The following is a 23,987-nucleotide window of genomic DNA, read 5'->3' as shown; positions in this document are numbered from 1 at the left end:
GTAAAGTTGAATCTAGTGAAGAAGAAAGCTCAGCGTGCTTATCAGGGGTTGAGTTGTTTTGCTTCACAGATGAGTATTGCAGATTTTTGTGGTTTGAAAAAGTCGAAGCGGCTGGAATAAATCATATACAAGTACATAAATTATTCTGGTCACACTTTTTAAGGTCTAATTTTCACTATTAACTACTATTAACTACTTTTGCCTCAATATAGTCCTAATTACGGCTTATAAATACTTAGTAAAGTAGTTGTTAAGTTTAAGTATTGGGTAGGATTAAAGATGTAGAATAAGGTTTTGCAGAATCAGGCATTAATATGTGCTTTTTAACTCTTTTGCTGCCATTGACGAGATATCTCGTCAATTAAGAGAAAACGCTTCCCCGCCAATGACAAGATTTTCCGTCTTTCTGCAATACCGCTATTATCCACCAGGTTCCGCAACTTATACAACCCGGAAGTAGCGCCTCACGTAAAAGAGAAAGAACTCCGTGTATGTTTTAAAGATCGCTCTGCATCTGATCTCTATCAAAAGTCCTTCGCAAAAATGGAATTATCTCAGCGTTTTGCTCAAAATTGGGTGTTTTTGAAGAAACCTACCCATGTTTGAGAGGTGATTACAAGAGAACTAATGAAGGTATGATGGAACGTTTTTTTTGTTTGAAAGCAGAGGATCTGTTCTTTCATCTGATATATTGTTTGTTTATATATTTAAAGAAGAACATTTTCTGGAAGGCATTAAACTTCTGTGAAAATCATGAAAAATGCTGGCGCTGGCTGGCAACTTTTTTTAAAAACGCTGGCGGGGAAAGAGTTAAGTATTGATAAACAGCCAATATCTCAGTAATATTAATGCTAATAACCAACCAGTTAATAGTTAGAATTGGAAACTACACTAGAGTGGTACCATTATTCTTATTGACTCACCAAAGTATTTAAATTGAGATGGATACATAAAAAACATGCATTTTAACCTTAGACTTTAAATGTAATAATAATTTTAAATCCACTATTGTATTATATATAAATGTTCTACAGTCCATACACAGTATTTAGTTTACTTACATCAGAAGTAGCTAATTAAATTACTGGAAATACTGAAAAAGAGTAATCCCTTACTTTACTTTAAAGGTGCAGTGTGTAAATTTTAGCGGCATCTAGCATCCAATGGCTCAGTCCACTGCTTACCCCTCGTTTTTTAATCACATAGAGAAGCTACGGTAGCCGCCACTGGACAAACATGTCATCGGAGACAACTTAGTAAAAAAAAAGTTTGTCCATTAAGGGTTTCTGTAGAAACATGGCGGCACAAAATGGCGACTTCCATGTAAGGGGACCCTCGGTATATGTAGATAAAAACGTCTCATTCTAAGGTAATAAACACATAACGGTTCATTATAAAAGGTCTTTATACACCACTGATAATATAGTTTTGTATATTATTTTGCATTTCTGTCAAGAGATCAAAAAATTACACACTGCACCTTTAAGGAAAAAATAATTAAATTACAGTAACAAATTCCTTAGTAACTAGTTACCCCCAACACTTCGAGCAACTTTAAGTTTTTGATGTCATAGTTAACTTCAGCCTGAATTTATGAGAGTAGAAGGCACATGGATGATATAACGGTGGATTCCCCTGCGGCTGTGAAAGGACAGCTCCGACACTTGTAGATGATGCATCCCGCTTCCAGGGTTCAGGGTTTTTGGTTAACATAGGAGTAGAGTGGTAAGTGGTTGAAAAATGGAGCTGTACTGATGGATGAAACAATGGTAGAAATTGCCGAATCTCAGAAATATTTGCAGATCTTTGATGGTGATGGGTGTTGGCCAGGTTTTGAAGATTTCCACCTTCCTCTCGTCTGTACTCACTCTCTCCTGGGAGACCATGTATCCAAGAAATTAGAGGGTGGATTGATGGAACTCACATTTTTCTGCTTTCAGATACAACTGGTGTTGAAGTATTCATTAGAGGACTTCTTTAACATGGAGGTGTTCTGCTGGGTTTATGAAATAGATGAGGATATCATCAATGTAGATCAATGTACTGATTGAGGAGTTCTCTGAAGATGGAGTGCATAAAATCTTGGAAGACAGAGGGGCGTTGAATAATCCAAATGGCATGACTAAATATTCAAAATGGTCAGTAGGGGTCACAAATGCTATCTCGAAATATAGCATTTGTGAGTGCGGAAGAGAGCTCTGCGGAGATTGTCGACCAGTTCCTGGAAGTACTCATGATTAAAAGCTGTGTTGGTCTGCTGTGTTTGTCTGAGACAGAAATATATAAAAGTGAATATTTACTGTACATGAGCAGATAATAGGCAGATGAAATGGAGATATACTGATGATGAACACAGGAAAACTCCACACATACACACTTGACAGTCACAGATAACAAGACGAATAACTTTCCTTGCAGGTATACAGATGATGATAATGACGACAGGGCATCTGGTGGTGAGATGCTGGTGAATTGCAACCAATGGCTCAGTCCACTGCTTACCCCTTGTGTTTTAATCACATAGAGAAGCTACTGTAGCCACCACCAGACAAACATGTCATCGGAGACAACTTAGTAAAAAAAATTGTCCATTTAGGGTTTCTGTAGAAACATGGCGGCACAAAATGGCGACTTCCATGTAAGGGGACCCTGAGACAGAAATATATAAAAGTGAATATTTACTGTACATGAGCAGATAATAGGCAGATGAAATGGAGATATATTCATGATGAACACAGGAAAACTCCACACATACACGCTTGACAGTCACAGATAACAAGACAAATAACTTTCCTTACTTTGCAGGTATACAGACGATGACAATAGAACGATAATGGTACTTTCCTATCTTCGGAGAGGTGAGTAGAGTCAGTGCACGATACACACAGGTGAGTGGTATGTTTCAATGAGACCATACAGTGACTGTGTAAGTGAGAGTGGCTTAAATAGTGTGCGCTGGATAATGAGGGACAGGGGACGGTGATTAGAAGGCTGGTGATTGCGCTCATTGCAGGAGAGTTCCTATTACAAGTACACTGTAAAGTTGGAAAACTTACATTTTCTAACTTTAAGTGAACATTTTTTGTTGAAAAAGCTTAAATTTTAGGTGAAGTTTTACTAAAAGTGGCTAAATTTAAGTATTTCTTTAAGTAGATTCATCTTTTTACAGTGTATATTTCTGGTTTACTTAATACGGTCAGAAACAATGGCTCCTAGCTGTCACTGGGGCAGTACACGTACAGTACAAAAATACACCTTTGCACCTAAAGAGTTAATAAATAAGTAAGTAGTGGAGAGCGGGGTAAGTTGTCACACTGTTCATAACTCCATGACTAGAGGCTCTATCTCAAAAATCAAATGGCCACTTTGTGTCAAATGGACGACTTCTTTTATAGTCAACTTTGTGTTCACATGTGGTCAAGATCGCTCTAATTTGACGTTAGTACAATTTTCTAAAGTTTGGCTTAAAAAGTAAAAAAAATGCACTTTACATTTTATGCAATGCAATTTTATTAGGTATGAATGTTAAAAATTATTATTTTGCAGAAAATAGAGGAGACAATAACATGTCTTTTGATACTTTTGCTGACGTGCTATGTTAAGCTAACCCTGAGATTTAGCCAACATTAGCACACATGTCAGTTTGGGGCAAGTTGTCTTCATGACTTTGGGGCAAGTTGTCACATGCTTTTAACACTGGAAATGGTTAACTCCTACACACCTGTCTGTAATTATCAAGCAACACTAAACACCTTGGTTGCGTCTGAAACTGCATACTGTACAGTAGATACTGAATAAGATAAGTACCTACTTACTTGCCGTTAGGTACTGTATAGTATGAATCTTGGTAGTATAAATGAGATTCGGACGTACTACATCCACCATGTTGCTACATCACGTGACATACGTTGTCATCATGTCATGTCATTCCAGCGCGAAAACAGACGCATGCCTCTTCTTCTTCGTTGGATAACTCCTCTCCCGGGGGAACATGGGAGAGTGAAGTGTCCATCGTATGCACACTGCAAAATCTAACCGGAAGTAGTAGGTCATCCGGGTACTTTTCGCATACTGTTGTTCGAATACTATGTATTCGGACATATTACTCGCCTCGCCTACTGCTTTTCGCGTACTATATAGTAAGTAGGCGGTTTCGGACACAGCACTTGATTAGCTGCTTCAGCTGTATTTAATTGGGGTCATAACATTCTAACCCTGCTTCCTTTCACACTGTGTGCGTTTGGCACCGCAATGCAAGGTTAACCCAGAGCTAGCAGGGTTATTAACCCCGGGTTAATTTCAGGGATAACCCCACTTCTAAATTACAAGTGTGAAACAATCCTTAACCTAGGGTTAAAAGCAGTGTTTAGAATGAAGTGTGAAAAGCCCTGTAGTTAATATTTCCAGTTCTGGTTTGAATTTTAAAATTAAAATCAATAATCACAATTTAGGTTTGTTCTTCTTTTTAGATAATCTAGTGTGACAACTTGGGGGCGAAATTGGGGCAAATTGTCACAAGTGAACGTTCTCTATTCAACAGTTTACAACTCCATAATGAGATAAGATATAAAAATGTAATGAATACAACATATTTGCCCAATACTTCCTTAAGATTTAAACCATTGTGATGTATGGTGCTCAGTAAATGTTAGACAGTGTGAAAAGTGTGACAACTTATTCTGTTCTCCCCTACCTCAGAGGTACATATTGGTACATTAAAGGTACTGGTCTTTATATATCTTTACCTGAATGGTATATTAGTACCCAGAGGCATCATACCCATTGAAACTGAGAGGACATGTGGCCACTTAGATTTTTAAGCCAGTTGGATTTTGCATACAACCTCAAAATCTATTTAGCATCTTCTCATCTGTCACTTTGTTTCATTGGCAAAATATGATCAGTTCTTCACCTTTCTACTAGTTTTACTGTTTTTATCATGTGCATGCTTCATTATGGACACAATTAATTATTAATGAATTATACAAACCCAGACGCAACAGATTAACTGTGTACAAAGATGATAGTTCAAAGTCAGTTTTTTCATGTTTTATAGATTTACCACTAAAGTCATCATGTGCTCTGACTCTAAGGTCAAATATGATGCAAAAATGTGTTCCTATAATAATTTTGTATAAATATGTGTGTAACACATTTACCAATGTTTACTAATATGACCTTATTGTAAAGTGTTAGTGTTACCGATAAGTTATAAGCTTGTTTTAATTAAATAAATAATGATAAAAACTAACAGAAAATGTGGACTACAACATTTAGATCTGCTTACGCTGCATGAAATGTTTATTTTATTTTATTTTATTTAAGGCTGGGAAAAGATTAATCGCGATTAATCACATACAAAATAAAAGTGATTTTTGGCATAATATGAGTTTGTGCTGTGTGTAATTATTATGTACATATAAATACACACACATTCATGTATGTATTTAAGAAACATTTACATGTGTATAAATTTTTATTTTTATATATTCTATATTATAAATTAAAAAAATTATATATAAATTAAAAAAATCTGACATGAATATGTGTGTGTGGTTAAATATACACAATAATTACACACAGAACACACACATATTATGCAAAAAATAACTTTTATTTTGTATGCGATTAATCGCGATTAATCTTTTCCCAGCCCTAATTTTATTGTTTATTTATTGTTTTTGCAGTGTTGATCATTACAGCTAATCACAGACGTCACTTGACTGTTGAGCAAACTTTTATTAATGTGCAAAAAAGCAATAAAAATCATTCATAAATGCTTATCTTTTAGTCTGTTAAAGGTTTTGATGTTAATCTGATGTTAATAATGATCACAGTATGAAGGGTACACTGTGCCCTCTTTAAACAATTTGGTGCATAACGCCCCTAGGACCTCTTTAAAGGATACTGCCTCAGTTATTTTTTAAACAGTAAAATAAGGAAATAAAGTCCACCAAACCTGTTTTTATATATATTTTTTTAATAAATTAACTTAATTTAAAGAGACACTTAATGAGACTAAAGGGCTCGTTCTGGTGGACCAATCACAGCGCTTGAGGTCCGCGTAGAACTGACGCACTGTTAAAATTTTTGCGAGGTGCACGTCAGGCTACGCAGAGCTACGCACAGGCTACGGATAGCCTACGCCGTAGCTACGGCGTAGAACTTACGCACGACTATAAATCGCCCTTTACGCACGACTATAAATCGCCCTTTATGCCTAATGTGAGTTCCCTGTGAATCAAACCCACAACCTTTTGCAGTGCAAAAAGTCATGGGTTCGAACCCAGGAAATAAACACATTGGTAAAAACACAATTGTACATACACAATGCATCTTGGGAGCTTTCAAACACTTGTTGAATGTAAAATAGTTTGGCAAAACACTCGAGTGTCTGAGTCTAGTCAACAAAATAATCTTTGTTGGTAACATGTTGATGAATAATCTTATTGATTATGCACAAAATAATAAACTCTTCCTTTAAAAAAATCTTTGTTCATTTTACTTTTATTACCTTTGTTGAAAAAACTTTCAGAAAAGTTTTGGCATTGCAGGCGGGACTTGGTCTTTGGCATGAAAAAGATTAAAGACCCATGCAATATGCTTAAAGGGATAGTTCACCCAAAAACTGTGTCATCATTTTCTTTTAAACCTGTAAGTTTTCTTTTTCCTGATGAACACAAAAGAAGACATTTTGATAAATAGTGGTAAGCACACAGTTGATGGTATCCATTAAATTCCATCTTATTTGTTTTTCCTCCTATGGAAGTCAATGGTTACACTGTAAAAAAAACAGTAGAAATTACAATGTTATTGCCGCTGGGTTGCCGGTAATTTACCGTAGATTTAAATTTATGTTATTTACTGGCAAGAGTTTGTTCAAAGTTAAATAAATGTTCAATATTAACAAGTCTTTATCTTTACAGAATAAAACTATACAATAACAGCCTCATGCAAAGCATTCTGGGAACCAAAAATCATCATCAACCTTTTTCAGTTTTTTGCTTCAGATTTTGTTTCCCAGAATGTTTTGCTTGATGCTGCTTTTTAGTTTTACTCTGTAAAGACAAAGACTTGTAAATGTATAATGTTCATTTCACTTTGAACAAAATGTTGCCAGTAAATAACATAAATTTAAATCTACGGTAAGTTACAGCAACCAGCTGCAATTTCTACGGATTTTTTTACAGTGTACAATCAGCTGTGTGCTCACTATCATTTATAAAAATATCTTCTTTTGTATTCATCAGAAAAAGAAAAACATGAGAATGAGAAAATTACAGAATTTTCATTTTTGTGTGAACTATCCCTTTAAATATGCTTAAATACTCTTCACCTCCATAATTCATCCACTAGGTGGCGCCTTCTAGTTTTACAAAACCTGAACAAAACATGTTTTATGCACCATCATGTCCTTATCATGTTGGTCAGTTATCATTGTTTATTAAAGTAATGGTTAACGTCACCTGACAAACTTTATTGGGTAACAAAGAATTAGACCCAGTTCACATTCATATAATAGATTGTGGAGCACTTACTGAAAATTATTTTGGGTAAATTTAGGTAAACTGGGATATTGAGATGACTGTCAAAAAGTATGCCTTCATCTGAATTAACCCAGATTTAAAACACTTACACTCTTTAAAATAAAGGTGCTTCACGATGCCATATAGAGAACCATTTTTGGCTGCATGGACCCAAAAAGAACCTTTAACATCCAAAGAACCATTCTGTTTCAAAAAAGGTTAATTGCGGTGAAAATGGTATGAAAGAAATATTAATGAGAACTGAAGCGTATAATATCATTAAAGTGTCAATTGTTACTACAGCTATTTAGAGATGACATCATTATCATCATAAAGTCAACAGAAACCATTTTGTGACAGTGCTGGTTTTGCTCCTGTGTCATTTCCTTGTTTGTGCCATTGTTTCTAGGTGTTTATACCTCAGCCTTTGTTTTAAGAACTCACCAAGCTCCTATGTCCTGGTAGTGAATAGTGATGTCACTACAACCCTTATCCTTTTTCAAGGAGTGTCTATGACAGCATATTTCCACTGAGTCAGCCTGCTGAGTTCAATCTCAGCCATTGGTTATGGACTCAGCACCTGACGTTGTGAGTGTCCGTGATATGAATGTATGTTTAGCAGTAGCAGGTGGCACTTCAGATGTCTAAATAACAAATATTTCATGATTTTTATTAAACAGTTAAATGTATTGTTTTTACAGAACAAAGTGTCAGTGTTGGTTAGGCATGGATCTCAAAGAGAGATATTTTTAAGTCTCTAGTTTTTGTTTTCATAAGCTACAATGTCATAGAGATAAGAACAGACATACAGGAAGTCCCGTAGCAAGCGGTTACATAGTGCTGGTCGTTTGATGTTTTAATGGGTACAACTTATCTTTAATGGACTTTAGTTTAAAAGAGGCTTTCAATTTCTGAATCTTGTTCCTGTTTCCCCAGATTCCCGATTACAATTCAAGCATTTAATGTAGTAGAAGAGAAACTTGAGGAAGTCCCTGGATAACTTGGGAAAATAAAAAATATTGAGTTTTATGATGTGTAATTCAAAAGTGTATAAATGGCAGAAATGTACACTGTGTGTATGTTCATGTGACATATAAAGTGCTCCCCATAAAGCATAAATAATATGCATTAGCTAGCGTTATTGTGTGTCAGCTTCTTCACACATTCATATAATATTTATGCTAAAATTATTTATACATCAATAAATTATTTTATTTATCACAGTTAAATACAATGCAAATATTTTTGATTAAGACTACATTCAACTTTAACTACACACTGCCAAGTGCTGCAGTAGCCTACACCCCTTTTTCATTCTTCCAGATGTTTTTGTTAAGTCCACACCCATGAGGATTATTCGTGATTTTTTTCTTATAATCTGGCATTCTTTCGTTTATTTTTATTTTTTTTAACTAATTAACTACAGGATTGTGGGAAAGGCGCAGACCCCACCCACCCCCACCCCAGTTATGCGCGAGGCCCCGCCCACGTCTGCTATGCGCTGATTCCCCGCAGACCCGCCCGCAGCTGAATGAGCGCGTGAGTGCGTGTGAGCGCTATTCAGCTCTCAGGGCCGAACAGTGTGGTGTCAGCGCATCCGGACACAGGACAGCCATGGCCCTGCTCGATCTCGCTCTGCAAGGCTTCTCCATCTTCGGATTTGTGTTGTTTATCGTCCTCTGGCTCATGCACATCGTCTCCATCATCTACGTGTAAGTGAGATGTTTCCTGTCAATGTGGCATCACTCAATTGAATCAGACATAGACACAGAGAGAGAGAGGAAGAGCTCGTATAAAGTGAGATTGCTAATAAACAAAGCTGACCGCACGTTTGCGGTGAAGCCAGCAACGCGAGCGTTGTAGTTTGTCGCGCCGCGTCGGGTGTGTATGATGGGGTGTATTAGGGTCTGTTCAACAGGAACACGGGTTTCCTTTTCCTCGCCGCCTCGCTTTTTCACTGCGTTTGTATGTTAGCGTTAAAACACACACACACACGTCTATATAGGTATGTTAACACTTGGATTTAATTAAAAAAATATATATTCATATGTTAACCAAAAAGCGTTACACCCCAGCTGGCTGTGTATTCATTTCGTTTCATATCGCTAGCGATGAGTTAGCATAGCAACTGCGCAGTATCCGTGTTACGGTATTTCAGTCGTTAGCTGACGAACCCCCCAAAAAGCAAATTGGTTATTAAATATCTGCGGGTTTGAGTCTCATGGGTTTGTTTAAATGAAATCTGTCCCAGTTCATTTTAGATTTACTAACGTACTCATTCTCATACACCCGGCTTATATTTGCATATATGTCACGAAATTCATTAAAAGCCTTTAGTTTAAATTACACTATATAACGTTACTGTGATTGTCTTTTTTAATGATATGGATCGAAATATACACGACATTTGTTGTTCATCTATCAATTTAAGATCTAGTATGATTTAAAACTATCCGATCAGGTTAGTGTGCATACTTGATACTCGTACACTGTCAATGAAAAGTTTGGACACGCCTACTTAATTTTTAGTGAATTTTTGACAGAATAGTACTGGAGGACCGTATTCAATTTAAAGACGTTTGTTAACTTTTCCTTCACTTTTCACTTCAGCTGTTCTTTTAGAAAGCTTGAACTAAAAAGCTGTTTATATCTTTCTACTAAGACTGTCATTTAAGCGTAAACCTTTAAATTAAAAGGTCATCAATTCGGTCGAGTATGTTTAAACTTGTCTGGCAGTGTAAATCATATAATGCCAAAGCTAGACTATACTGTGGTTACTACTAGGGAACAGAGGGTTGTTTGGGAGTTTCCAACAATGTATCATGTGAGTTGACTTTCTGTCTGTCACGATCTGATTTTACAAAAGAAGACACATGGCTTGATGAAACTAAACCCGAAACGAGCTTTAATCTCCTGGTCATAGGTAGACCGGCCGTGGAGGCTTGTCTTAGTTTAGACATTTGCAAACTCCCAAATGATGTGTGCATGTACACCTGCTGATGCAAAAAAAATGTCATGGGTTTTAAACAAGGTTGTCACGGTTTGTACAACTTAAGGTTTCAAGACTTCAGGTCCTAGAGGTGTTATGAGAAAGATTTTTCTGTGGATTAGGGCTCAACTCTACATCTTAATTTAAGAGATGTAGCGAAAGCTATGAGAATTAATCATGCACACTTTTGCTTGAAAGTAAAAAATAAGTTTCAAGACCATTCATCTTTGCAATTTTTTAAAAAAAAGGTCAAATTGTCCAGTGGGCACCGTGCATGGGCCTATCAAGCGGGCATCGGTCCTTATGGTTGATCTCTAGTAGATGTACGTGACCTCTTTTCTTACTGTCTGCTTCATGTTCTCTTTGAAAGCTTTTGTGAAGCCCTTTTATTGTTTCCTTTGAGCAACATTCAAGCTCAATGGCTTTGAGGTTTGCTTTGAAAAGGTAAACAGGTCAGTACTTTGAAGGATTTTTTATTACAAATTGGAGTTTGTTTTAATGCTGCCAATACCCGAGAGACATTATCTTTAACCAAGTCGGTGTCCAGAGTGGTAAGAGATGACTTAAGCATGTTTTCCCGGGCTACTGTTTCTTTTTCAGTTTATTATTGATGTTCATTTGACCACATTACATCTGGTCCGCACCACGAGTCATCCACAAGGTCATGCACATTGATCTGTCAAACTGGTATGAAAAGACTGAATTACATGGATCAAAGTTTAGCTTTGGGGGGCGGTTGCTTTCTTGTCTTTGTAACTTGACAGTGGTCCACCTGTTGGCTGGTGTCGCATTGTTCATTGATGGAGTGTAGTTGGTGTTTTTCTTATTCTAGTTCAAAATTTTTATGATTTAGATACACAGTCATCTGGGAATGGCTTTCACAATATATTTTTGTTTTTGTGTGAATTGGGACTTTGTCCATTGGGAATTGATTGGTTTTTGAAAGTGATCTCTAAATGACAGCTAGCTGATGATGGGGGCTTAGAGTCAGAGGTATCACGGGTTATTACATTTTAATGAAAGATCACAAGTGTAATTTTCTCTCTGGAATAATGTGTCGATAAACCAAACTGAATAAGTTAAAGTATAATAAGTATAGCGATACGTACGTTTAAATACAAAAACACTGGACAACAGCAAATTCATGCGTCTGCGCTTTTTACTTTAAAACTTTTGTTTAATCTGTGTAACTAATCTATAGATCTTAATATGCATCAGAGAAAAAGGAAGTGTATAAGCGTCTGAGACGTTCTGTTCTCATCACTTCCACTTTCGGTAAAGATCATCTGATCATTTCTGATCATCTCATTTTAATTTGTGCAATCACACAAGAACAGACTGAAACTGTTACATAAAGTCAGATTAAAAGCGTCACTGTAACAAGCTAATGCAACGTATGTCATCATTAAATAGTCGGACTGAGAACCTATGTCAAAGTCACTTTAAAGGAATAGTTCACCCAAAAATGAAAATTCTGTCATCAATTTTCTCATGTTGTCACAAACTTGTATAAATGTCTTTGTTCTGATGAACACAAAGGAAGATTATTTTGAAGAATGTTTGAACTGATCAGAGGCCCCACTTACTTCTATAGTAGGATAAAAGAATACTATGGAACCCAATGGGGCCTCTGATCTGTTTGGTTTCAAACATTCCTCAAATTATCTTCCTTTGTGTTCATCAGAACAAAGACATGTCTACAGGTTTGTAACAACCTGATGGTGAGTAATGATGGGTGGCAGAATTTTCATTTTTGGGTGAACTATCCCTTTAGCAGGTGTAGTTGTTAAAGGAATAGTCTACTCATTTTCAATATTAAAATATGTTATTACCTTAACTAAGAATTGTTGATACATCCCTCTATCATCTGTGTGCGTGCACGTAAGCGCTGAAGCACTTTTGGGAGTACTTCGACTCGCCTGAAAAGTCCGCTCCCCTTCTCCCTCTCATAAGGGAGAGGGAGGGTGTTACTGGGCTGAGTCGAAGTACTCCCAAAAGTGCTATTACGCCATAAAATATAGTTCCTCTTTTAAATCCGCTTAGAAAAGCGCTATGTTTTATTTTGTACCACCAAACTTGCTCGTATAACTACTCGTCTTAAATAGGAAAAACGTTGATGTGTTTGGTCACTTCTGGCTTTGTCTCTGGATGGTGCCATTGAATGAATGGGGCTGGGCTAGATGCTATCGAGGCGTCCCAGCGCTTGCGTGCATGCACACAGATGATAGAGGGATGTATCAACAATTCTTAGTTAAGGTAATAACATATTTTAATATTGAAAATGAGTAGACCATTCCTTTACAGGTGACATTGTGTGTGTCTTACCAGTTAACACACGGTTTGTGGTGTTGTCCTATAATATTCATTTATGTGATCTTGGGATGCACCGATACAAAAATTCTGTGCCGATATCGATTACTTGGAATGATGTCTACCGATACCGATTGATACTACTGATAGTTTTGCTTTGTACTCCTTGTTGAAAAGTATAACGTCATGAAATCCTAGAAGTACATAGTGTACAAACTTCATTTCTGTTGTCATTGTTACCCAATTTAAGATAACCACACACATGCACAGTAAGAGTTAGTGTTGTCGCAATACTGGAATTTATCACTTCGATGCCTTGGGTGGGTAGCGTTATTCGGTACCATTTTCGGTACCACGGGGGAAATCTGCCACGACATTAAGGCCTTAAACTTTTTTATTTTTATTATTTTATTTTGAAACAAATATAACAAAGCAAAATTTTTTCACTTTCACATTTTTGACATTTTTGAGCATAACTATGAGGTCATAGCAGATTTGTTGTACTAAGCTTCTGTCTGATGCTGTCACAGAAATAGGCCTATCGTTTTTTTTTCTTTAGGCATTTAAAATAAACTTATCCATCTAACTAATCTAGTTATTGGTCCATTTGTTAAAATAATTAACACTGATATATACTCTAAGAGCTTTTAATAATTTAAAGTTTCAACATTTTCTAATACATGTCCTAATTAAAATCAAAAGTTGTGTCTTAATATTATCTAACATGAACAGTTGTGTAACAATAAAAAGATAAATGAGTACTTAAAAAATGTATTGCTTTTGTTAGTTAATGTTAGTTAATACATGAACATTTATGTGATAAACAGATTATAGTGCCAATGTGAAAATAAACCTCACTGACCGACATGAAGGTTAATAAATGACATATTTTTTGTGAACTTAAAGAACAACAGTATCTGGGTTCATTTACTTTTGACCAGAGTCAAAGTTTTTTCTTGTCAGCTAAAACGCTTCCTCAGGAAGTCTAGAATTAATACTTGGTGATGATTATCAATCTCTTGAAACAGGTCTGCTTGTCGGTCCTTCAAGTGCTTTTCTAATGGCATTAGCACACTGCTCATGTGCTGTGTGTGTGCGTCATTTTGAGGAAAAAAGAGAACGAGAACGCACAGCTGGTCTCGGATTATCGGTTTCGCGGGACACAAGTATTGAAATATCGTTTTAGTTTGCCAGCATTGATAAGTATCGCGTGATCGATATTTTGGACAACACTAGAATGAGTTCTGATGCAATTTTCTGACCAGACCTTTAGCTGTTTTTAAACGATCAGCCGATGTCTGATAGTTGAAGGTAAATGTTTTTTCTACCAATACCGATTATTGGCCGATATATCGGTGCCTCCACGTAAGTACATTTTTTTGTGATTTATATCTCATAGGGCTGGAACGACACATCAACCTAGTCGATTATGTAATTACGTCGATTCGCACTGTTTACATTTTGAAACGATGCCGGTTTTAGCTCCGGAATACTTTAAGCAGAAACCAAATAAAATGTTGCTCTGCACACTCTGTAAAACTGAAATGGCAAAAAATCTAATAAAAAAAAACATCCTGGGGCTCTCTGACCTCAAAATGACAAGACGGCAGCGTAAGTATTTGAACTATTACCGAAAGTTTTTACACAACAATAGAATGCAGGCCATATATTGTGCTTAATACAGGTGCGTTTACATCTTTGGTTAATACGAGCTGCGAGACGCCCGAATGATGCAACGTCGCATCTCTAGGCAGTATGTTGAAACGGTAAATAAAAAGCAGGATATGTTTCATATTAATAAGAAGTTATGAAATAAACCGTTACTGTCACACTCAGCTGATTGGCATGTGCCCGCATGCACAGAAAGCCAGTTGGCAGTGCAAACTTATTTTTTGCGAATATGTGCGCAGATATTACAGAAGCTTGTCTTGTTAGTTATTCTTGGCGTGCATTTATTTAAAGTAACAGCAGCATAAACGCTGTATATAAAATATTAGAAGATCTAGCTAAACTTGTTTTTTTACTTTCGAAAAGTTCAATGTTAAAGTTGATGCTTATTCAGTTTGATTTATTTTTATTTTACTTATTGAATTTAAATTATTAATATATGCCTATTTTATTGTTTGAGCTGAATAATGCCCATTTTGCACTGTTTATGTTGGACTTGTTTTTATGTTATTTGTTATATTTTCCTTTGCACTGCCCTTTATTTTTCATGTTGAAAATTTTTGTTTGTGTATTTGTTTAATTGAGAATATATATATATAATCATTAAATTAGATTATTCCACTATTCGAAAAAAAAATCGATAGATTAATCTGTAAAAAAAATAATCGATAGTTGCAGCTCTAATATCATACCTTATATAGACTTACATTTGCACATCGTTTGAAGGAGAGGATTGGGTGGTGGATAAATGACAGTAGTTGCTAGTCATTGCCCTACCTACCTGCATAGTAACTGGATGGGTCACGGGTTAATGTGAGGAAATACAAGTTTAGTGATGTAACTGAAAGTTTCATTCATTTATTATACGTTGATAACGCCTAGTTTCAATGATCAGGTTTGGGTAACGTGTTATCCCTGCCCGAGGAAAAGACACCCGAGTGGGATCCTTCCTCACTGGGCTGCTTTTCCTGGTTCTCCAGCTCCATATGTTCTTCTTGTGTAATGCGGTTTGTCGTGTAGGGACGGGATGTGTTTAGTAAATTTTCCTTTGTGTAACACTTTCCTCTTTGCATAAAGTCGGGAAGTTGCATGATGTCAAGTGACGCTTTACATTAGAGTTAAAGCGGGAACTAAAAGAAAAGCTGACAGTCCTGTAAATGACTCTGGTGAGATACTCATTCTGATACTGTTGTAGCACTTGGATACACATTTGGGTATGAAGACCACAAGTTTGAGCAGTAACCGTTAACAAACTGTAAAATTGACCCATAATATGTTTAGGGCATTTTCTAAGCCATTTAAATTTTGAATGATTACATCTTTGCATGTCACACGCTTGAAATGGCTAAAATGACCAAGCGTCATGCTGCCCTTCCATGCAGTACAAATCTCTAAAAGAGAATAATGCTTTATTCATAATGCTGAGGTTCATAGCCCAAGGGTGTCAATGTACCATGAGCAATCATAGCAAATTAATTCCCATTGGTTTATTAAAAATGCAGTCAATTGTTATTTTCGGAGCATGGAGATTCAAGAAGGCACTGAGGTGGACGCTTTCCCATGTCACTAATGGACCGAGACTGTGCGGTGGGGCGGTATTGCAAATTTAGTAGATCGTTTAAGAGACGAACATCTCACCTAAGAGCTGCGATGAGGAGTCACGCATGAATAGTCTTTAACAATTCTCTCATGGATTCATGTGCAGGTGTGAGTACCCGCAGGGTACTGTGTGAGGTTGTGAAATTCATCTAGAGTTTATATATATATATTATACAGCCTAATACACTTTAATAGCTGCAACTTTTTATAGTGTTTTGCACACAAACTTTTCAAGCAAAATTCTCTTAAAGGTGCATTGTGTAACTTTCAGAAAGATCTATGGACAGAAATGCTATATAATATAGATATAACTATATTATCGGTGGTGTATAAAGACTTTATCTAAACACACTGCGAGTCTCCTTAAATGGAAGTTGCCCTTTTGTGTTGCTATGTTTCTACAGTAGCCCTAAATGGACAAACTGCTCTATAAAGCGCGTTTTATCACTACTACGTTGTCTCAGACGATTACATGTTAGGGATGAGCTGTGGACTGAGCCGTTGGTTGCAATACCCAATCTCACCTCTAGATGCCGCAAAAAATCTACACCTTGGACTTTTAAATTCTGCTTTGGATATTTGAAAACGCACAATATGTTTTGACACAACCATCGACAAATTGTCAGTCTGACTCTGATTTGTTTTCTATGAATGTACGCGCACCGGCGGCTACTGTCGGCGGCTGTCCGCTGTGACTATGGACGCTGCTTAAATCCCTGTCATGTCATTCACATAGTTTAACATTAAATAACATCATATTTGTCCCACATTGTTAGTGATTAACATTGGCTGCCAACGTATATTTTGCATTTAAGTAGATGCTATCTGACTAAGCTTGCGCTATTTAATGTGCACTTCCTGTGAACGATACCTCAGAGTGGTCCTAGACACAATGCGGTGCTGCGCTTCTCGTCCGGTGTGCGACCCCCTTTAGAAGAACAAACAGCTATTTGAATAATTAATATTTTCAGGAACAGACGCATATTGGTTGAATAATAAGCCTTGCCGAAGTACTTTTATACAAAATTATTGAATTTACAATATCACAGCAATTTTCTTAATTTTTTAGTATTATAGCTTTTCTAGCTTGCATGAAATGTTTGACAATCAGTAAAAATAGTGCAAAGGCAGTTTCAACAATGATGCTTTGGTGCGAAATAGGGGTGGGCGATAAATCGCCTGCGATTCTCATGCGCATCTCATCACTAAAGCCGGTTTCATGATTAGTAGTAAATCCCCATCACCTGCTTTCAGATGGAGCGGCATTTACTACACAAAGCTGTATTTCATCGAGAAGCTCTGCAAAATTCCTAAACGTTATCGGAGGCTATTTGTTCACGATTATGAACACGATTTTGCCTAGCTTCTCAGTGAAATACAGCTATGTGTAATAAATGCTGCTCCATTTAAATCATAAATGAGATACAAATGAGAATTACAGGCGATTTATCGCCCACCCCTACTACGAAATACAAACTTATCCATGCAAACCAATCAAGCTTGGTCTTCAATAGTCAGATTGGCAGCTACTTTAGATTTCTGCAGCTGTGGTTGCACTGCTTGCATCCGGTACAGCAAAATCTGTGCATGTGCTGTTTTTTTGAGTGTGTGTGTGTGGTTTTTAGTGGATGTTGCTCTTCTGGAAGCTACTCTGTTGGTTCTGTAAAGTGTTGGCAAGCGTGTTAAGAGAAACTCCAGACCCTTCTTGTGGTGACAGGAAGACAGGAAGTGCTCGAGAGGATGCTGGATTTACAAAACTGCCATAAACACAGACACGGTTAACTTGAGATTACGCGCATGATTGCACCAACAACACAAACGTGACTTTTATGCAGTGGCCACATGCAGATCCATTTATAGCCACAATTAAAATAAACCCAAACCACTGTGACTGTAAAAATACAGTTGCGGACTTTATCTGCTGTGACTTCCTTGTTGAGTCGAGTGACTGGAAAAAAAGCAAAAACATCCTTTCTGTAAATCTGTAGTAACCTTTAAATGTAAACCAGTTGGATCAGCTGCTTTGCTGCAAGCATGCATCACACATCAGAGATGATTTATCTGCTGTCATTCAAACTCAGCAGTTTGATAAACAGACAAACAGTCTGATGGCGTGATGTAGATGTAATGTGCTGTGGTGTCTATGGCATTCTTATGTACTGAATAAGAGTTTACTCGAATGTATAATATAAATTGCTGAGCATGCTAAATGACAAAGATTTTTAAAACAAATGTGTTTGTTATATATTTATGTAAACCACTCACTTATACACATTGCACTGTTCATTGCTAATGCACGTATTGCGCTTGTTTGTTCTTGCATTCAGTCACCCTATCTCTCTTTCCCACACGTACATGCTTCATGTTTATCTGCAGATCTGTACATTCACTGGACCGTAAAGACTACTGCATGCATACGTCAGCTTTCACGTTAAGGCTTTCTCAACAAGCCATCTCTGGCCGTTGGTGTTAGCTTTAATTTGGTTACTGCAGATATCTGCTTGCAAATAGACTAACCTGCATTTGCCTCTGTGTCAGCAGTGCAGCGCAGGGATCTTGTTTCAAAATGCCAAATGCTTCACCACATTTCACCAGAGAGACTCTTACAGCAGAATTGACAAGCGTGTTTAAATAAAAAATGTGTTTTTCGAGTGATTGGGTCTTGTCATAATCATTGCAGATTACATTTGCTTTTCAAGGACATTATTAGAAATTATCTTTGAAGGATTTGCTAGGAGTGGATGTTTATGACATTTGATTAGTTGTTCGCTTGATAGTGGATGCTACAGTAAATATATTTTGAGGGCATATTTTGATTTTATGCAGATTAAAACAAGCTGAATACTGGCTTTACTAGAGAAAAATTAAGAAGCTCAGATGCTAATGCCGCTAAATGCCACCTACATCCAAAATGAGATAATGATATTAACCGAATGCTCTTGGCACGTATAATGTTTATCAAATAAATTAGCTTCAAATCCGCATAATCCTGAAATGCTAGTTTGATGACAAAATCCGTTATTCATGTTGATTTTTCAGCAAAGTCCTCTAACCAGCTGAATTTGAGGCGTCAAATTCGCGTCTACCACACCTAGTTTGCCGCTTGAACAGTTTGAATGCATTCGCGTATCTAGAGCGAAGTAGACGCGCAGAAAAAGCACGGCGCGAAATTCCGCCAAAGTTCAAATTTTTCAACTCGGGGTCAGCCGCAAATTCGCGTCAAACGCAAAATGCACAAAAAGCACCAGTGGCGCGTACCACGCCAGGTGCTCCATTCGCGCAAACTAGACGCGCAAATGAGGCGGAATTCCGCGTCAAACGCCTCATCCGCCCCCAGACGCGCGTCAATGTGTCTTCACATTGACTTAACATTGAAATCACTTACGCTTCGCGCCTCTACCACGGCTGGTGTAAACGCAGCATAATCATCGAGACATGCACGTGGAAATTTGTGTCATGGGAGGGGATTCTGCGACTCCGCTCACGTCACTACTAGAGCAAGCTCCTGATTGGTTAACGCGGCACGTTTTTCCGCCAAAGTTCACATTTTTCAACTCGTGCGTTTTCTGCGGCAACGCTCAATTTGTGCGAACTAGACACCCAAATGAGGCGGAATCACGTCTACCGCGCCACACTAATTGGCTCATTCACGCCGCGAGACCTCCAGACGCGCGTTAACGTGTCTTCACATCGACTTAACATTGAAATCACTTTTGCTTGATGCCTCTACCGCGGCTGGTCTGAAAGCAGCATACCGGTAAGTGCACCAAAAAATATTTGCATGAATGAAGGTGCACAAAACGACCGTGGATCACATTCAAACTTCCTGTCCCTTGTGAGTACTTAGACAACCGAAAGTTGAATAACACGTGAATAACAGCACCCTGTAATGTTGGTTCAGTTTGCTTTATTTTTACATTCTGGCTTCATTATTTCATTATTTTATCTGTAAAACTGTAGCATGAGGTTAAAACTAGTTTAATAGTTCAATCTTTAGTGATTTTGCATCTGTTTACTATGTCTTGTCCAAAGAAATGGATTTTTAGAATTGCCAAATTCTATTGCCAAAAAAGCTTGCATGCACTTAAAGGGTTTTGCAGCGAAAGACAGTCAAATGAGTTCAATGCCAATGAAATGACTAAAGTGACATTTGTGAAACTAAGGAATTTCAATTACTAATAATAACCATTTAATTGCCATTAAAGAGAAGTTACAGAAACTAAACGCTTATTTACAAGACATTTACAAGTCATTCTCATTTAAAAGAAAACCCTTATGTTGTTACAAACCTGTATAGATTTCTTTGTTCTGATGAACACAAAGGAAGATATTTTGAGCAAATGTTTGTAACCAAACTGTTCATGAGCCCCATTCACTTCCATAGTATTCTTTTATCCTACTGTGGAAGTAAATGGGGCTCATGGGGGATCATGGGGATCGGTTTGGTTACAAACATTCCTCAAAATGTCTTTCTTCATATTCATCAGAAAAAAGAAGTTCATACAGGTTTGTAACAACACGAGAGTGAGTAAATGCTGACAGAATTTTCATTTTGGGGTGAACTATCCCTTTAATTGTGTGTGTTTTTTTAATAGTATTACTTTCTGTTTTAATTTTAGCCGACTGCATCTCAACAAGAAGACCACAGACAAGCAGCCGTACTGTAAACTGGCCGGGGTCTCGCTGCTGAAGCCCCTCAAAGGTGTGGATCCCAACCTAATAAACAACCTAGAGACGTTCTTCGAGCTGGATTATCCGAAGGTATCGTCCGGTTACTATTACTATACAATAACTACTGATGTGTTCTGGGTTATATATTATTTAAACAAACATTGGATTAAGCATCTTCCATGTCTTTATGCTCTCCGTTTCCTGCGCTCCTGTCAGAAACATCATTTATTGCCATCTCTCACAACCTCAATAATTTCCTAATTCTGAGTCGATACAGACTTGTTAAGCTGCACAAAAAAAAAAACACTTCGCTTGTAAATAAACACTTTACTTTTTGGTGAATGTACAATTTCTTGTTTTTACTATTTTACGATGGTGTAATTATTGTAAAATGCTTCCAGTGAATGTCAAGAACGTTTTTATTACCGTGTTTATCACGGTGGATGTCAGGCGGTGGATAAGAGAATGCATGACTTTTGTAGTAATGTAGACCCTAAGCTGTTGACTGGGAAAGGCACTTAAGCACTCACTCAGTATGTTTATGGTGTTATCTTACTGACTTCTGCTGGAACGGTGCATGCCACCTGTTAATGGACATACTAAAACTGCAAAGGAATCCTTAACCGGGCTTGAATACAATATTTATCTGTTACATACAGTTGTTAGTTCCCAGCATTTACTGTGATTTTTGCCTGGTTTGCTGCCTGGTTGCTACGTTGTACTTGTCTGCACTGTTTGCATTTCACTTGAAATAGACCAAAAATGATGTTTTATATTTTGCATAAAAATGGTTGACTCGCCCATTTTCTCATGCATTCGGTAGTAATTTACAATAAGGTTGCATTTGTTAACATTGGTGAATGCGCTAGTTGAACAATTAGCATAAAAAAGTGATTATCAAATTTTTGCTTTTTAAGTAAAATTAGATCTGCGTGTTTCACCTCATTAGTCTTGACACGTTCGGTAAGATTCACCCATTAAGTCGATCAGGATTTGTGGCAGCTGTGTCCACTCTTAATGAAGAGGTTACGTGTACCCGACAGAAAGGCGCAGGATGTGTCTCCTGATAATACATACTTATCTTTGTTGCAGAGCGCTGGCACCATCTAATTACAGTGTTTCTATTTCGCATCCTGATTTGCTTTGGATAAATCATTAAAGCTTTTCGGATGAGCATCTCTTCCAGGTAGGCCGGCTCTCTGAATCGAGAGCTCCCATTGGACGACCTGCGTCAGAGTGATGCATTTGCAAGAACTCTTCAATTAAAACGGATTTGTATTCAAAATGCGTCATACCATAAACCACAGACCCTTCAATCTCTTAAAATGAGATAATGTAGAAATATTATCAGTAATGCATTTGTTAAATGCATTTATTTAAAAAAAAAAACCGTAGTATGCTATTCAAAACCAAGCTAGGGATCCGTTCATTAGGGTTAGAAAATGTTAACTGTCTTCAGGAACGTAATGTTCATTCGCATTTGGACACAATCTCGATAAGTCACACATGAATGCAGGTTAAACAGGTTGGAGATTGTTATGTTCAGCAGGTTTAATATTGACAGAGAAAGAAAACCTTCTTTCCCATCCACCACGTAAGGGGTCTGGATTGTGTATAAAGTGAGCTGACAGGGCGCATTATTTCTGCAGTAGCGCATTCAGACGTGCTGTATCGCAGATGGGACGTTCTGTTCCATTTTCCGCTCATCAGGAAACTGTTTGAGCAGACTGATTTTGATTTCCATTGATGCGTCTCCTTAGTGTTAACTCCTGTCTCCAGTGTTGGGTAGCATTTAGGTCAGTGTTTCTTGTTATTGCCCCCCCCCAATTTGAATTAAAATATTAAATTATACAATATAGTGATGTTGGTTAGTAGCCTTATTTTTCTGAGGTTGAATAACACAGAAAAACACATTTCATAATACTGGCTCTCAGTTGGTGATGCTGAAAATTAGGGATAGGAATCATCAGTGACCCGGTGACACTATGTTATTGATGTGATATTGGTGTGATTTGATAATATTGCAGTACTTTATTTAGTGGAGCTAGGAATGGTTCATGAGGGTCGACTGGTGGTCCAACTAGGTCAATAGTGAGTGCTTGTTGACTACATTTTTATTTTATTTTTGCATGTTGTTTGCAAAGGTGCCGTATGTCCGGTGTTGAACAACTTGCACAGTAAACCTCGTTCAGAGAGGTAGAATCAGAAAATTTGAAATCTGCCGAACAGGTTAAGACGCATATGAAGTTCAACTTGTAAAAACTTATCTCGAGTCCCCTATATATCGAAAGCATTCATCAATGTGGGCAGATGGAGCTTTAAGACAGCAAAAAGCTGCTTGATTTGGAAATATGTTATTTTAAACATCCCCCTTGGGCACGTCAGTGGCGAGAAAAATGTCAGGATAATCGTCTTGTCATGCCGTATCTGTCAAGGAAGTAGTGAAGGAATGTTATGCAGGTGAAATTTTATATGAGGCTTCAAGTTAATCAGTTCAACTGCTTGTAAAGTTATACATCTCTTCTAAAGAGGACATGGGTCAGTTATACATTTTATCTAAAGTGACTTACAGTTCATACAACTCTACATTTATCAGTGTAACCTCATTCACACAGCACCTGATCCCGGAAACGTCTCATAAAATTGCCAACGTGCCTTCTTTTTGAACGCAAACACATCCCGTAATCGATTCATGAATCGCTGCTGTAAAGGGGACCTAGTAACATTGCCGTAACATTAACGGAATGCGTACTGTGTGAACAAAAGGCACCGAAAAGGAGGGGGGGCCTTGTGAGGGCGCGTGTGCAACAAAAATGTCTGCAAACTGGAGTGGAGCAGATATCTGAGAGCTCGTCACTATCTGCGCCGAAACTGTTCGCCAGCACAATAGAACAGCAAGTCATACCCTAATCTGATCACGTTCATGATTAAATCAGGAAAATAAATGCACACGCAGAGTTTTTCGAGAAAGAAATCACGGATAATAAGCAAAATTAAGACGCTGCGGATAAAATCCACCAAGTACATGATTATAATGATTTTTATGGGATTTGTGTCAATTTACAAGTTTAGGTGTAAGGAGGAGTCCATGGCCGTGTTCAGGTCCACACAAGAGTCCAAGATGCCCACATTACAAGTTAATTTGCTTGGAGGAGTCCATGTCGCGCTCGTTCAGGTCCGAGCAAGAGTACAAGATGCGCACATTACAAGTTCAGGTGCTAGAA

The 23,987-nt window shown here is 37.5% G+C and overlaps 1 protein-coding gene across 1 annotated transcript in view; it reads left to right on the top strand.

The window, feature by feature from the left end:
* Positions 1 to 9,024: 9,024 nt before the first annotated feature.
* Positions 9,025 to 23,987, top strand: part of ugcg (UDP-glucose ceramide glucosyltransferase) — a 30,504-nt gene continuing 15,541 nt past the window's right edge. Inside the window, exons 1-2 of the mRNA XM_055208933.2 lie at positions 9,025 to 9,238; positions 20,712 to 20,853. Of these exons, the coding sequence (XP_055064908.1) occupies positions 9,141 to 9,238; positions 20,712 to 20,853 (240 nt within the window). The 5' untranslated portion in view covers positions 9,025 to 9,140. The remainder of the gene's footprint in view (positions 9,239 to 20,711; positions 20,854 to 23,987) is intronic.

This window comes from Misgurnus anguillicaudatus, chromosome 12 (genome assembly GCF_027580225.2).
Source record: "Misgurnus anguillicaudatus chromosome 12, ASM2758022v2, whole genome shotgun sequence".
In the NCBI taxonomy this organism is placed as follows: Eukaryota; Metazoa; Chordata; class Actinopteri; order Cypriniformes; family Cobitidae; genus Misgurnus; species Misgurnus anguillicaudatus.
This window is presented reverse-complemented; position numbering and strand designations above follow the sequence as displayed.